This window comes from Sebastes fasciatus, chromosome 8 (assembly GCF_043250625.1).
Source record: "Sebastes fasciatus isolate fSebFas1 chromosome 8, fSebFas1.pri, whole genome shotgun sequence".
In the NCBI taxonomy this organism is placed as follows: Eukaryota; Metazoa; Chordata; class Actinopteri; order Perciformes; family Sebastidae; genus Sebastes; species Sebastes fasciatus.
The window spans coordinates 22,436,643-22,452,044 of NC_133802.1; the positions used below are offsets into that span (position 1 = coordinate 22,436,643).

At 41.9% G+C, this 15,402-nt stretch overlaps 1 protein-coding gene across 2 annotated transcripts in view; it reads left to right on the forward strand.

The window, feature by feature from the left end:
- Positions 1 to 15,402, forward strand: part of lrp1ab (low density lipoprotein receptor-related protein 1Ab) — a 99,968-nt gene that overhangs the window by 26,534 nt on the left and 58,032 nt on the right. For both annotated transcript variants that reach the window (XM_074644308.1, XM_074644307.1), the window contains exons 3-6: positions 3,722 to 3,859; positions 12,485 to 12,604; positions 13,282 to 13,410; positions 13,643 to 13,903. In XM_074644308.1, coding sequence (XP_074500409.1) covers positions 3,722 to 3,859; positions 12,485 to 12,604; positions 13,282 to 13,410; positions 13,643 to 13,903 — 648 coding nt within the window. The remainder of the gene's footprint in view (positions 1 to 3,721; positions 3,860 to 12,484; positions 12,605 to 13,281; positions 13,411 to 13,642; positions 13,904 to 15,402) is intronic.

Genomic DNA, 15,402 nt, shown 5'->3' on the forward strand with positions numbered 1-15,402 from the left:
ATAGAAATAATCTAAATAGGAATATACTAAATCATGTTTAAAAGAATCATTTCACTTAGTCTGGCTTAAAAGGCCACTTTAGTTTATCTTGGGGAAACCAGACGTGAGATCCAAGACATTTCAAAAGGAACAAAACACGGAATTGGTTGCTAAAACAACATAGTTGGTCACTGTGTCACAAAGATTAGTTCATGCTATGAAGTGCTCCAAGTCTCCCTTTGGCTCAAAAATAAATTGTGTTGTTGCATCTTTCTCTAAAACCTTGGACGAAAACAGCAGTTTGGAAACGATCCTGTAGTTTTAACAGTCAGCGGCTAAAGAATACAATAGTTTGTGGACTTGAATGTGTATGTGTGCATATGAAAAGAAGTCCTGCTGTATTCTTCTTCTCCCTTTAGATGTGCACAGTAATGCTCTGCTTCCACTGACAGATGACGCAGGAAATGGCTACTGCCAGTATGAGGGGGAGCTTATTGTAATACACTGCCAACAACTTCCCAAACTGGAGCAGGGAGTACAGGGTTCATCTCCATTGTCCCTCCTGCAAAGTTATTTAATCCTCCATATTGTCCTTTCTATTTAGTTTTCTGCTGCTGGTCCCTATTCAGCTCCTGCCAAAGTATTACTGTGCTGTGGAACTCAAACAATTCTTTCCGGCTGTTGTGTATCGCTGGCAGTTGTTAGAGTGTTTCCAAAAAACGTATTCTGCTGCTGCTGCCCAATGAGTGGAAAGGTTGGAGCGTGTGTGATGGAAAGTAGTTGTCTCTTCAGTCGTTTGGTGGCTGCAGTGTGTATAGACACCTGGTTCCTGGGATCATGTAGAGCAGACACTATGTCATTAGTTTATCTGTCTGTCTGCTCAATCCTCAACCATAGACTGTATATAAGAAGTAGACGTAGTCACCGTGACGTCACCCATTGGTTTGTGGACTGCTGTTTTGAAGCCTTGAGTTCTGCATTTTGCCTGTCGCCATCTTGGCTTTTTGCAACCAGAAGTGACACGAGAGGGTGGAGCAAAGTACAACCGATGCTGAATAAGATTAAGGCAGTTTTTCGGTGAACAAAATGTTACAATTAACTTTCGTGACCTGAAAACACACCGTGAAAGGGTTAGAGTTGTAAGTCAATCACGAGGTAGTCACGCCCTAAAGCATACCCTGCTTTATGGTCTATTTGACTCTAAATGGGACCATAATTTACTAAATGAACATCATGCTGTATTGAAGAAGACTTGAAACTAGCAATTGAGACCATAAACTCATGTTTACAATGTTTACTGAGATAATAAATCAAGTGAGAAGTAGGATCATTTTCTCATAGACTTCTATACAATCAGACTTTGCAACCAGAGGAGTCGCCCCCTGCTGGCTGTTAGAAAGAATGCAAGTGTAAGGCACTTCCACATTGGCTTCACTTTTCAGACCCGGAGGTTACCCACTGTCCTTAACACATCATTGTTTTTGTCAAGTGTGCTTCCGTGTATGCATAGTTGCAAAGACACAGATTTCTGCAGTGTGTGTCATTCAGATGACTTTCACTATGACTTGTCTTTTATGCTCAGAGAAAACTGTTTTATAAATCCTTGGCAGGGGGTTTCATTTCCAGTGAGCATGGCAGTTTATTCTTGGTACTGCAGTATATGTAGAAATCCCCAGGCTGGCAGTTTATTGAATGTAAATCAGGCTGGCTTAGAGGCCGAGGCTGTAGGAGGGCGGCTAATATGCTAGCATCCCCCAGATGGGAGAGCTCTCCCTCTCCCCTAAGCCAGATGTATTAGAAGCTAATTCTCTCTTCGAATGTGGCACATTTTCCACACGGGCTGCTGTGGTGGGACCATTATGGTAGCTCTTGTCAATTTAAGGTACTTGTTTTAACCGAGTTATGATCTGTGTGTGGTTACTAATCTCTTGGATGGATAGAGAGGACTTAGAGGGAACGCTTGTGGTTTTCTTCAGGGAATGCCGACATGCAGGCAAATGTTTCCCTTCATAAGTCTTTATACGCGTCCACACTTTGGTTCATTTGATGGCATGTCTTGTAAGAATACGAGAGAGATGTATTTTTACTTCTCCTCTTAAGACCTAATAACTCATCTCAACTGGATGTGCATGACACGAAGACATAACATACTGAATGTCAAGTCAATTATATTTTCGTTACAGTGCAACGCCCTCTATCCTCAGAGTCTCGCTTCAGATAAGGAACTGCGTTTTGGCTGCTTAGTATTCAGACACTGAAGACTTTGTGTATGTCAGATCCTGTAGGAGGCATCTGAAACAGGTTTGCAGCTCAGGGTGCACAAATTCAGATATCATCCTCTCAAAGCCTCTCTCAGCACCGTACATAACCCGCAGAACTCCACAGATCGTTTCCTGTGAAGGCGGTGAACTTTATTTTCTCTGCTTCTAGTGTTTTTCTAAAATGGGTCAGCAGATGTTAGAGAAAGGGAAAGAGAGGTGGAGGAGGAGGAGGAGGAGGAGGAGGAGGAGGAGGAGGAGGAGGAGGAGGAGGAGGAGGAGGAGGAGGAGGAGGAGGAGGAGGAGGAGGAGGAGGAGGAGGAGGAGGAGGAGGAGGAGGAGGAGGAGGAGGAGGAGGAGGAGGAGGAGGAGGAGGAGGAGGAGGAGGAGGAGGAGGAGGAGGAGGAGGAGGAGGAGGAAAAACAGCCAAAGCAAACTGTTTGCTCTGCAGTGTGGGCTGAGAGGAGAGATAGAGAGAAGAGTGGGAGAGAATGAAGGGAAGAGACTGCATCTACTGTATGTTCTGGTGTGACGCTGCTTTTTCTGGACCGGAGGAGATCACGTTCTGTCCTTTGCCCTCCACGTTCCTTTAGATTCAGTGGTGTTGTCGGTGTTTTCTTTTGTAATTTTCTAATAATGTTCCTTCGATATCTGCCAAATGAACACATTTGAGGACCATATTTCATCGTTTTCCCGTAATGTACTAATTGAGGGGTTTACACAGTAACTGCATGTGTGCACCGGCTTGGTTTGCATGAAAAGGCGTATGAATGACATGATATTGCGCAAGAAAAAAGTGTGCAATGAGAACACCGTTCTTGCTTTTTGCGTATCATTTGTACACTGTGGTGTGTACTGACTCCAATATAAACGCATCTGCATAAATATGAAGGCAGACAATTTAAGACATATTTGGTGTTTTCCTCATTGGTTTGATCCAACATTGAGGAGCATTAGAGAATAATTTTGACCACATTTCATCTATCATCACACAGGTGGTGCATTGAACTAGAAGGCTAGAGGTTGTGTCTGATGCTGTATGTACGTGCTTATGTGTGACTCGGCGTCATTGTAAATGAGTGTCTGCCCTCAATGATCTCTCCGAGATATAAATGAATGAATGAATGAATGAATGACCGACCGTCTGTGTTTTGTTATGTCTTATCTCTTTCTTCTTCTCTACTCGGGTCTCTCTTGCAAAAGAGACCTTGATCTCAAAGAGACTTCCTGATTAAGTAAAGGTTATTATAATAATATTAGAATGAAAATATCTGACATTTTCTGAAGTTTTATTCTTTTGGTTTTGACTGAGGTCTTTCCAAGAGTGATAACATCTACAGCCTTAAGGCCCACAGCTTGAAGGAATTCAGACTCACCCATAGCCACAGCCCAACCATATACTGTAAAATCTGCTTTGAATAGTTTTATCAAGCCAAATTGCTTTGTACTGCTCTTTCCTTACATGTGTTTTGCTTGTTTTCCAGGCTCACACAACAGAGTGAACCAGTGTCCTGTCAATGAACATGGGTGCCTGGACTTGGATGTGTGTATCCATATGAGCAAAGTGTGTGATGGAGTCCCTGACTGCTCCGATGGCTGGGACGAGGGCCCTCACTGCAGAGGTAAGATGCACACACAAATCTGCTAACTCCTAATTTATTGCAAAACACACTCAGAAGAGATAGCATCATAATTTTCTCTATCGCCTCCGTCGCACAGAGACAAGAGTGTCAACCTTTGTTGTGGGTCAAAAATGACCAGCTGGCTTCTCCTCGCTAGCATCTCCTTGTCTTCCCATCCAAAACTGTAATCTCTATCCAATAATCTCCTCTGTTAGGCCCTTTAATGAGCTGGCCTGCTCTGGTTTGTGCAATTACAATGGAATTTCTCTTTCTGGGGAAAAAAAGTCATTAATTTATCAATCAGCTCAGCTATGAGGCTGTTTCCTCAATCCCTGCAGGAATGATGAGCATTCAGCCCGGATGCAGCTGGAGAAGAACCCCATCAAATCCTCTACTATTAATTAGAGTCGATAGAAGAATGAGCGATGGAACATATTGGGTCCATAGTGTTGGTCTTTGTTGCAGCAGACAAAGGAGCAAACACTGGCTGCCTACAGAGGATTGCCTCAGTACTCAGCAAGTCAGTCCTCAGATAGAGCTGTCTGAAGCTCTGCCTGTTTATAGTTGCAATAACACACGTTGGGATACATACTTTTAATTTCTGTTGTGCACACCCGTGTGTCCGTCTCTCCATTTTGCTTGTTGTAGTAGTGATTCACTGTTCTATTCAGTGTCAAAATCCCTTTCCTGGAATATGAAATCACTTAACAAATATTTGCAATCAAGTCTCAGTGGACCAAAGTCCTGGAACATGGGTTGGTCTGTCAGCTTCTCAAACAATGTCCGTAATCATGGATAACCTGGATCAACCAAAGATTCTGTTGTCTATGCCAGAATCTGCAACGGTAAATTGGAGTAATTTTAGATATTTTAGATTAATTTGTTTTTCATATATTTGATCTTTATAGCAGTTGCAGCTTTAAGTGTTTTAATGTCAGTTTTTCTATTCTATTTGTATTATTTCTTGCAATGTAATATTTCCACACCTTGTTCTCCTCTGTATTCAGTACTCCTATGTGATAGAGAGCAGCAGGGATGACGTATTTTCGTAGGCCAACCAGGAAGTTAGTATCGCACTGGTTCCCTCGACAAAAAGCCAATGGGATTTTTCCATTGGGTTTTGAATTATTGCAGAAAATAAGCTCTGTGGCAAACAAACGTTTATGATACTTACACATTTTGTTCAGCCAGATAATCTCCACAAATGAACACCGCTTTTATGATTTTTGTAGTCGCCAGAAGTAAAAAACTAACGTTAGGCTATAAACGAACTACACCACGGTCGCATGAACACGAGTATAAACAACGAGGCTGTAAAGGCGGACGAGTCGGCGTGATGACGTTTAGTAGTCTCATTTAGTCACTTGTTAGCAACCGCCTTTTTAAAGATATATAAAAGCTTCAAAATTCACGAGTGGGGTATTTACTGACGTATTTTATGTCATAGAACAAAACTTTAAAATCTCTTAAACCTGTTTTAACCACAGACCTTATTTCAGGCAACTAATTAAAAAACGATTAAAAAAAACACATCGACTTCGAGATGAGGGAACTGAAAGTGCTAAAATGCTTACTCATTTACGGGTTTTACGACTCATTCCTGCACCTCTCTATCGAGAGTTTACTTATTGGACTGCACCCTGTATAGATAAAGATCCTCTGCATAGAGTTATTAGATGAAAAAGCTGTAGTGCATTAGTCAGAGCATTTAAGTGTGATACGGTTTGTTTAGCAGAGCAGGAACACTGTTGAGCTGATGAAGTGGACAGTTGTACAGAGTGGGTGAGAGTGTTAGCATCCCACACATTGGTCATCACTGCGAGACAAGCCTTTACACAACACAGTGATGATGTCATCCAATCACAACATGCACTGCCTGTCCCTGAGGACACAAGACCAGCTGTAATGCATGCATATACTCACACGTGCGCACAAACATAGACTCACACAGTCACATTCTCAGAAATACACACCCAAAACACACCCATTACCCCTCACACAAACACATCAGCAGTGTGCCCAGGAGTTGTGGCGTTGCTGTTTGTGAGCTCCCCTCTCTTCAGGGAAAGGCCTGGCCTTTCACAAGCATCCAAGTGTTTGCTTGTACAAACTGCCGGGTTGCGCAAGTATACCTGGGCGCTGATGCCTGAAAGCACACTTTGTCAGTCGGCGTGTTCAAGTGATTCTGCCAAAGTTGTTGACAAGAGTGGTTAGAAAGGGGAGCGTAGCAAGGTTAGGCAGGAATTTTATCTCGCTGAAATAGATTTTCTCAGCATTTTCATAGTGTGTGGCACGGTTTGGGATTAGTTGGCGTGGGTTGTGTATAGAAATGATAGCAAGGGAGTAACCAGGTGGACTCAATGGTGCTGTGATGGATGGTGAGGTGGATACAGGCAATATTGTTCCAAGGCTCAGATACGGTACTTAATCTTGATTTGTGTTTTTTTTTTACTCTTTGCAATAGCAAACTAAAAAACAAATCAGAACATGCATATATTCTTATGCTGTCATTGGGGAATGAAACTGTTTTTTTAGGGCCCTGAAAAGCTTTTTTCTTACTACGAGCGAGCAAATAGGCAAGACTATAACTTATGTAGCTGCGAGTAGCGTTAGCAAGCCTGACAATGTTACCTTTTAAAGGAATATTTCACCCACAAAATGACCATTTGTATATCAATTGCTCACTCCTTGTTACCTTGAATTCTTGAAGAAAACTATTTTTCTTGCATGCCTCCGCGATGAACGGAGAATCAATAAACGGAGAAAAGTCATGATGAATTGAAGTAAATGGGTGGCCGTGTTTAACAACAGCAAAACTACATCAAAACATCCATTTACAAACTCACACAACTCGTAGCAGTATAATCCAATTCTCATTTATCCAGTCGTGTGCTTAGCACTTCCTAAACACATGCATCTTAGCTAAAAACGTACTATTTAAAACACAGTACTTCCCAAATTTCCAGAGTCCGAAGTGTTTTTTAATTATTGCGTGTTATTGTAATTATTATGTGTGTTTAGTTATTTTTTAAATAGTAAGGTTTAAGCGAAGATGCATGCGTTTGGGAAGTAATGACCATACGACTGGATAAATAAGACTTGGATTATACTGCACGAGTTGTGTGTGAGGTTGTAAACAGATGTTTTGATATAGTTTTGCTGTTGTTGAACGTGCCCCCCATTTACTTCAATTCATCAACACTTTTTTGATTCTTTGTTCACCGCGGAGGCAGGCGAGAAAAACATAGTTTTCTTCAAGAATTCAAGGTAACACGAGGTGAATAATTGATATTCAAATGGTAATTTTGTTGGTGAAGTCTTCTTTTAAGAACCTTCTTTGATTGCAATAGATGTGAGTATACAGTAGTCCCATACTTATATAAGGGATCTGCCCTTGGTGCCTTGCTCAAGAGCATGTAAACGGCATATATTGAGAATGTGTTCCAGTGTCTCATAATATCTAACGTTCTTTACCATCCTTTGTTCAAAACACAAAGTATAGTGCCAGGCCTATATTTAAAAGGCCTTTTCTTTTTACTAAATGCAGCCCTTTCAGACAATTGGCAGTCATGTTATTTTTCTGTCATATGGGTGAAAGTTGAATCTTTTCATTGATCTGCAGGCCAGGCTTGTCCTTTCTCTGTCATCTTGTGGGTGATGGGGCCTCTGCTGGGGGGCAAGGCCTTAGACCTGCCTCCCTCAGAAGTGACTGATTGATAGGGAAGAGAAAAATGGGGTCACGGCAGTGCTCTGGAGAGCTTTTCCCTTTTTTCTCGCCGTCTCAAAGGACTCTCTGATTATTGTGTTGGCCTGATGCTATTGTTTATGCATGCGGTGGGCTTTCATTGTCCTTCATGTCCCACTAACTGTGGAATGAGAGTCGGTCTACTTGAGGCTGCTTGTAGTAAGACCACATTTTCATCTTTATTCATGAGTGGGTCTTGACCTAAATTAGTTTATTGGCTGCAGTTAGAGTTGTCTCGCATGATGAGACCTGTTTTATTGCCAGTCTTTGCCCGTCACTGTATTAAGGGACACTACAGTGTTGGGAAATAACTGTCATGTATTTCTTAAATCATAATGGGCTGCAGATTAAAGAGAATCTGAGTATTGGTTTTCTTTGAAGGCAAGTTAAACTGTTGTGTGTTTGGGAAAGTTTTGTGCCACAGTGTGTACTTTACTGTGTTTGAGTATTTGTGTATGTTTAAGTGTCTGGGGCAGCATGCTGCCACTGTTTGAGACCAGCGATAGCTACTGTTTGCTCATTACTCAAGCCACTGCCCTGCTTGTGTTTGCATGCGGTTACTTTGCCCCCTTTGACTCTGCAGCTCCACACAACTTCCAGTAAATACACTTTTACTCACAGTTTCTGAGCCTATGCTTCCCCGCATACCTGGATATACACATCATTATCTCCTTTGAGTCTGATTTACAGCTCTCGCTGTTCAGTAATGCAGCATTTACCACCAACCTCTATGTGTGATGGAACGCACCAAATAATCACAAAGTAGTTTCACAGAATGAAATTGTCTTCGATGGTGCCTGATTATGTTTAACTGAGCATGGCGGTCTGCTAAAGTTAAATGAGATTCTCAAAGTTTTACTCCATAATAAGTTTTCCCAAAATGTGTGCAATGCTAGAATGCACATTGATTTTGTGAAATATCCATACAAAATGAACAGATATATGTGCAAACCGTTTAGTTTAAGAAGTAAAATCAGGTCATTTGATGGAACCTTTTGTTGGGCTCCTGTCAGCTTTCAGGTAGAGGACAGGGACATGTGTAGACTTGTTTCCAGACAGTGAGAGCACAAAGGTAGGAATGTCCTGGGAATTACTTCTCTTTTAAGATGTCACACACCGGAATAGCCTGTTTTATAAAGTGAGTCAATTTATGCTTTCAATTAAAGCCCCTGGATGTAGAAATGAATCTTCGTAAGGAAAGGGATTTGCTTTCAGGCCAGTTGATGGATAGATGAGCTGATCTTTTTAAGGAGTTAGGTTTATGAAATCATTCAGCCGTTCCAGTTTCGTTGCGTAACTACGGCCGTGACCCCAACACCACCCGGTCTCTGTCTCCCTCAACCTGCGTCACCCTGTTGCACCCGGTCTGTCAGCCCCATGAGTGGATTGTCGAGGAAAATGTCAACTTTCATATATTTCCTCACGGACTGGCCGTGTACAGCGTCCGAGAGCAGTTCTTATTCTCTTCTTCCATGTCTCTGTCGCCAGCCCTAATGTTTCTCATCATCTCTCTCTAACATTGTGTTCCTGTTCATGCTAACTATCCCTTTGACCTTTAATTGTGTATGTATTGTATGTGTGTGTTGGTAGTTCCCTCACAAGGCCAGACTAGTTTCAGAACCATCTTATATGCATATCATATGCATGTCTTCGAGGAGGTCGCAACCTCAGTGGGATGCATCTGGAACTTGTGCTGTCATTGTCATACATTCCTCATAGTTTCATCAGCTAGTTATTAACGCCTGTTCAATACAATGGTACGGGGATTACATATTTTCGTAGGCCAACCCAGAAGTTAGCATCGCCCTGGTTCCATCAACAAAAAGCCAATGGGATTTTTCCATTAGATTTTGGATTATTGCAGGAAATAAGCTCTGTGGAAAACACGTTTATGATACTTACACATTTTGTTCAGCAAGATAATCTTAATAAATGAACACTACTTTTATATTTTTTGAAGTGTAAATGCAATCACCAGAAGTAAAAAGCTAACATTAGGTTATATACGAACTACACCACGGTCGCATGAGCGTGAGCATACACAACGAGGCTGTAAAGGCTGATGAGTCGGCTGATGAGTCGGTGACCTTATTTCAGGCATCTAACTAAAACCAATTCAAAAAAACAATCGACTTCGAGACGAGCAGACGAAATGCTGACTCATTTCTGGGTTTTATGACTCATTCCTGCTGCACTTTATTGTGCACACAAATGTGAAACGTCTTCTGTTGCCTCCTTTTGACAAACAGCCTTATACTCTCACTCCCTGCTTCCTTTTAAAGAGCTATAGATGAGTGAAATTGAGGGTTGCCATACATGCAGTAACAGGATCAATGGCTTTGGCATGCTTGTTTAGGACTGAAGGCCTCCAGTGTGTCACTGTGTGATTTGTTTGCTTCGTTCATTAACCCCTGGTCAAACGTCTGACACGCTGCTGTTGCTTGTTTGCTTGGAGCTGCAACTTTCTAACCACTCTGTATCCTCAAGCCCTTTATGCACTCGTTACCATCTCTGTTTGCCCTGTCTTCCTCTTCTCCCCCCACTTTCCCCATTCCTCTCCATTCTTCTTCTTCTTCTTCTTCTTTTGTTTTCTCTTCACATTTTCTGTCCTCACTTCTCTCCCTTCCTCTGCTCTTCCTGCTATCGTACAACTATAAACTCTCTCTGAGGTTAGAACAAGCAAAAGGATTTGTGGATCCACATTCCAGAAACTTTTTTCCCCCCAGACTCTATCAAAGGAAAAAATACATTATTTTTTTTTTAGGAATAAGCCAAAAAGTGAATCAAAGTAGGCCCTAAGCAATATTTTTGGATGCATTTTTGGAGGTCATAGAAGCTGGGTGATAAGTATTATCAATACTAACATTTATCATCTCTCCTGTTATTTTATACATGTCTCTTTCTCTCTCTCACTTTGTTGTAGTAGTGATGCACTCTGCTATTCAGCATAGAAATCCCCTTTCCTGGAATGTGAAATCACCAATTTTTAACAGGCTTTGTATCGTTGTATACAAACAAAAGTCTTACCATATCATACTTTATTTAATAGTATTTATTTCTCACGTCTAAAGGAATGATAATTTAGATTTAACTAAAATCTGTCAAAGTAATAGTTCTTAAATTTGACAAAAACGTTCTTTTAATCATAGGATTATAATCATAATGGATTATAACAGAGTTGTTTGGTTTATTCTAGGATTTTGTTCTCATAAAACACATTAGAAATGGATGGATGTGAGTTGGCTGTGAATTCTTTGTGTCGTCACAGGTTGATATTGACATAATGTTGATGATAATTAAAGCAATACTAATTTTGTCTATATCGCCCACCCATAGCTAGACACTCGGGTACAAAATGGAACAAAATGACCCTGGACAGAGGTGCATTTTGTGGGTATTTGAGCTCTCTAGCTGCCTGTGGTCTCTCACAGTGTGTGAGGCTCGCTGAATGGATTCGATGTGGGCCACAGTGTTTGCTGGGGGACTCTTCCTTTCAGCGGGGCCACGACAAAAGGGTCATTGTGGCCCAGAGTGCCACAGGCTTTATATAATAAGGGCCCTTCACTGGTCCAATCTCCGCTCTTCACAGCCATGCTATCACTAGCTACTGTACGCATAGTGTGTCCATGACCATTCACTGCCTTTTTTGTTGGATGCCAAGGTTTTTTATTCTTTGTGCTAGTGGAAGCCTCTTTTATTTACAGATCTGTTGGGTGTTTATACTTAGTAAATGATTAAATGGGAATGTTTCGCAACAGGTTCACTCAAGTTTTGAGTGAAGTTTAGCTCTTTAGATCAGCCTGGGGGTGTGTTTAGTGTTGGAAGGTCATGTGAAGGCTTTTTCCTAGCTGATACAAAATATTGCTGACTGTGGCCACTGTCCCGGAGCTTCAAAGCATAGCCAGGGGTTGTTACGATGTAGGACCCACATGAATACACGCCTGTCATATTTCACGTCAGCGCAAATCTTAATTTAGAGATAAAAGCTTGCAGAAGTGGAGAGAGAGGATTTTACACATGTGAATTGTGACATCGAAAAGAGTGACGGAGCTGTAAAGAGACAAAGAGAATATTGTTGAATGAATGAGTGCTGATCATGATCATGATAATATCTGTCCCTCTGCTCTCACATACTGTCATTTCTATAAATAAGTTGATTGAACTCTGGGGCACCCAATGTGGGTGACAGGCCTGTTCTTGGTGAACACACTCATTACCTAAGTAATGAAATATTTTATCAGCCTGAGTTCAAGAGTGTCACAACACTCTTTATTGGAGGGTTAAAGCTAATAGAAGCTGTTTGAAATATCATTTGTTTTGTAATATCAGACCACTATCACAAACCTACCCCATTTATCTCCTAGACTAGACACACACATCCGCATGCACACACACCCTATAGCTATGAGGGGCAGTGTGGATGCCCCTCTTTCATTTCCTGCCAAAAGGATGTGTCCTTGAGTTCCCTCTGGGGGCGGGAAAGAAGAGGCCCCCTAACGCGTGCGCATTCAAATCACCTCGTCTGTCACATGCACAGACGAATACACATGCATGCACGTGTGCGACCCCCACTCTCTCTCTCTCACACACACACATGCACGCGCACGCATATGCACCCACAATCCTATCTGATCTCCCAGTGGAGATGTGATGGGATATGACAGCGTGGTTCTGTGAAGACTGTGCCGGGATTAAGATTAACATTAGAAAAGTGATCTGCACACAAACCAGATCAAGGATGCAATTATTTAAACAGGCTTCATTTAGTCTCCCTTGTTGTCCAGAATTGATTCGCCCTCTAAATCTGATATGTATGCTGCCCTCTCCCTTCCATGTTAGCGTCCACAGTGTTTAATTTTTTCTGTTTTTCTCTGCTTCAGAGCAAGCACCAGCCTGTGAATCCCATGGGTGCCAGTTCCACTGTGCTGTGACTCACGATGGGCCTCTGTGCTACTGTAGCAACGGCTACGAGGTCGCTGCAGATGGGAAGACTTGTAAAGGTGAGTGGGTGATTTGGCGGATTTATTCTAGCTTGGCCAAAGTAAAAATCATAAAATCATCTGATTACTCTGACTTCCTGCTCGCTGACTGGAATGTGCGTGGGGCAACATGCAGAGGAGATTAGATTTCTTTATCAAACTGGTTGCCTCAAGGAAGAAGATAAATGCATGTTCCAGGGTTTGGTAGTAACCTTTGCGGTTTGTTAGATAGTGCTAAAAAATGTTGTATCAGGATTAACCTGAATCTAAGTTTCGTAAAAGATGCATTGCAAAGCCAATTTCTTTTGAAAAAAATAATTGCTACAAACCACAAAAATGTAGCACAACATGAAACGGAAAAACATTTGCTCTAGTGATAAGTGGGACTATATGAAACATTAAATATGCTGTCATATGTATAATTCAGTTTGTAAATGTATCGGTACTGTAAACCTAATTATTTGAGTTACTGAAGAGATACTATTAATTTTATTTTTTTGCCTCTGTCTGGATATTTATTTATTGTTTTCTTTACTTTTTCTTCTTTTTTTGAGGTTATATTGTCATGTCATCATATTGTCGTGTTTGTGTATTTTGCCTGTTTTAAATAAAGAAATAGCTGTAAATAAGTGCTGTACAGTCTCAATATATTTCATCAATGACTGTGTCTGTTAATGCATTGTATCCTTCTCCTGTAGATTTCAACGAGTGCAATGTGTACGGGACGTGCAGTCAGACGTGCACGAACACCGAGGGCGCCTACACTTGCAGCTGTGTGGAGGGCTACCTGCTGCAGCCTGACAACCGCTCCTGCAAAGCCAAAAATGGTGAGAACACACACACGAAAAAGTGAAAGATGCAGTTTATTCTAGATTTGAGTTGTTTTGTTTCTCTGTTGAAAATCTTTCTTGCTGTATTATATCAGATAATCACATCTGCATGGTGTGGCACCCCCTTGCTTGTTTTACAAGCTTGTTTACTGGAGAGAGATGTATTGACCTTTGACTCCTCTCCATCTCCTCCTTCTCCACTTGCCCCTGTCCTGATCACCCTCCCCAGAGCCGGTGGATCGTCTACCTATGCTGTTGATTGCTAACCTCCACGACATCCGTTGCACCTCCCTGAGCGGCTCCACGTCCCGGCTGCCCTCCATCACCACCAAGCAGACCATGGCGATGGACTTCATCTATGCCGAGGAGACCGTCTGCTGGATAGATGTGGGTGACACCCCCGCCGCCACCCAGCTGAAGTGCGCCAACATCCCTGACCTCAAGACTGTCATTAACGTCCGCACCATCAACATCTCCCTCAGCCTGCACCGTGAGTAGTAGTTTCATTGACAAAAAACAACTCTGACTATAACGGAAAGCTTTTGTTTTTTAGAAATAAAATTTCCTGCTGACACAGAAAAATGTTGTCAGGTACTTTGAGGGCACGACAGTTTAGCTGTAAACTGCCAGTGAAAGAGAAATGAATTCCTCGCATAAGAACATGCAAGCAGCGCTCAGGTAATCAGTTTGAGTTGTCAGCTCACCCCCGTGTGAAATTTCCGTTCTTTGCCTCAGGAATCAAATGGTCAACTTTACATCTGCTAGCTCAGATAAATGTAAAACGTGAAGCAACACAGCCTCGTCTCCGAAAGCTGCTCATACCAGCATAAAAGTGCCAAGTAGAAACGCTGAGTCCAGCTTTATTTTTCAAAAGGTTTGTCTTTGAAGAACAGGGGCACCCTGACACACCACTAAATCATCCCATAGAGGCAATGTGTGTGTAGCTTACTTACAGTGATATGATACATATGAGGCTGGCAGCACGCCTTCAGGCATTAATTTGCACATTTCTTGACAGGCAAACTGTAACCCACTGTGTAGCCTGATTTATGTACTGACTACGCGTGGCTATTCAGAAGCCTGGGAATGTATTTTTCCACTGCTCTTGTTTAATGCATTTGAATGTAATCAGTTGTATCCTAACACGGGTCATTGATTTTTGATATGATAACATTTGGCATTAGGTTTTCCCCACAGCTATCCTCTCTGCCTTCATACGTCTTCCCAATTACTGTGCATTTTGTTCTGGAAGGTGTTGTAGATAGATAGCGCATGTTTGTGTGTGTCTTTATAAGGGTGTTTTCACACCTAACCTGTCTGGTTTGGTTAAAACAAACTCAGGTCCATTTGCCCGGCTAGTATGGTTCGTTTGTGGAGTGCAATCAAACCAACCAACCACAGGATTTTAGGATAGCAGGTATGTGATTTTAGCATGATTTCAAAAGCTAAACTACTAATAAATCCATCTTCTGATCGTGAAATCGGTTCACGAAGCGATCTGTATTTAAGGCCATGTATATAAGCACGTCAGCACGTGTATTTCCCTTATTAATAGGTCAAAAGCTGTTAAAACTCATGTGCTTGTATCCGACTCTGTGTACTTTTTCAGTTCATCAACTCCATTAAAAAGTGTGACAGCGATCCCACAGTGCGCGATCATGCGTGTGTCTGTGCACTCCCCGTCGTTTGGACTATGCGTTTGCAAAAGTCATCTGGGAGCGTTAAAGTGCTGCTTAAACAACATTTGATTCCCCCATGTGGGTCCTGATGATGCAGAATGACAATCGCCAAAACTGTCCAATCAACAAGTTACCTGTCAGTGTGTATAACTTCATGTTTACTCCTCTGGTTCATTTGTAAAAAGTCAGTCTGAACAGGAAACTAAACTAAAATGCAACAATGGATAATTTTTTCCTTTGGTCCAGACCAAATGAACCGGACTACAGGTTCGGAAGCACCCTAAGAGGATATTATAGACCACAACTGATA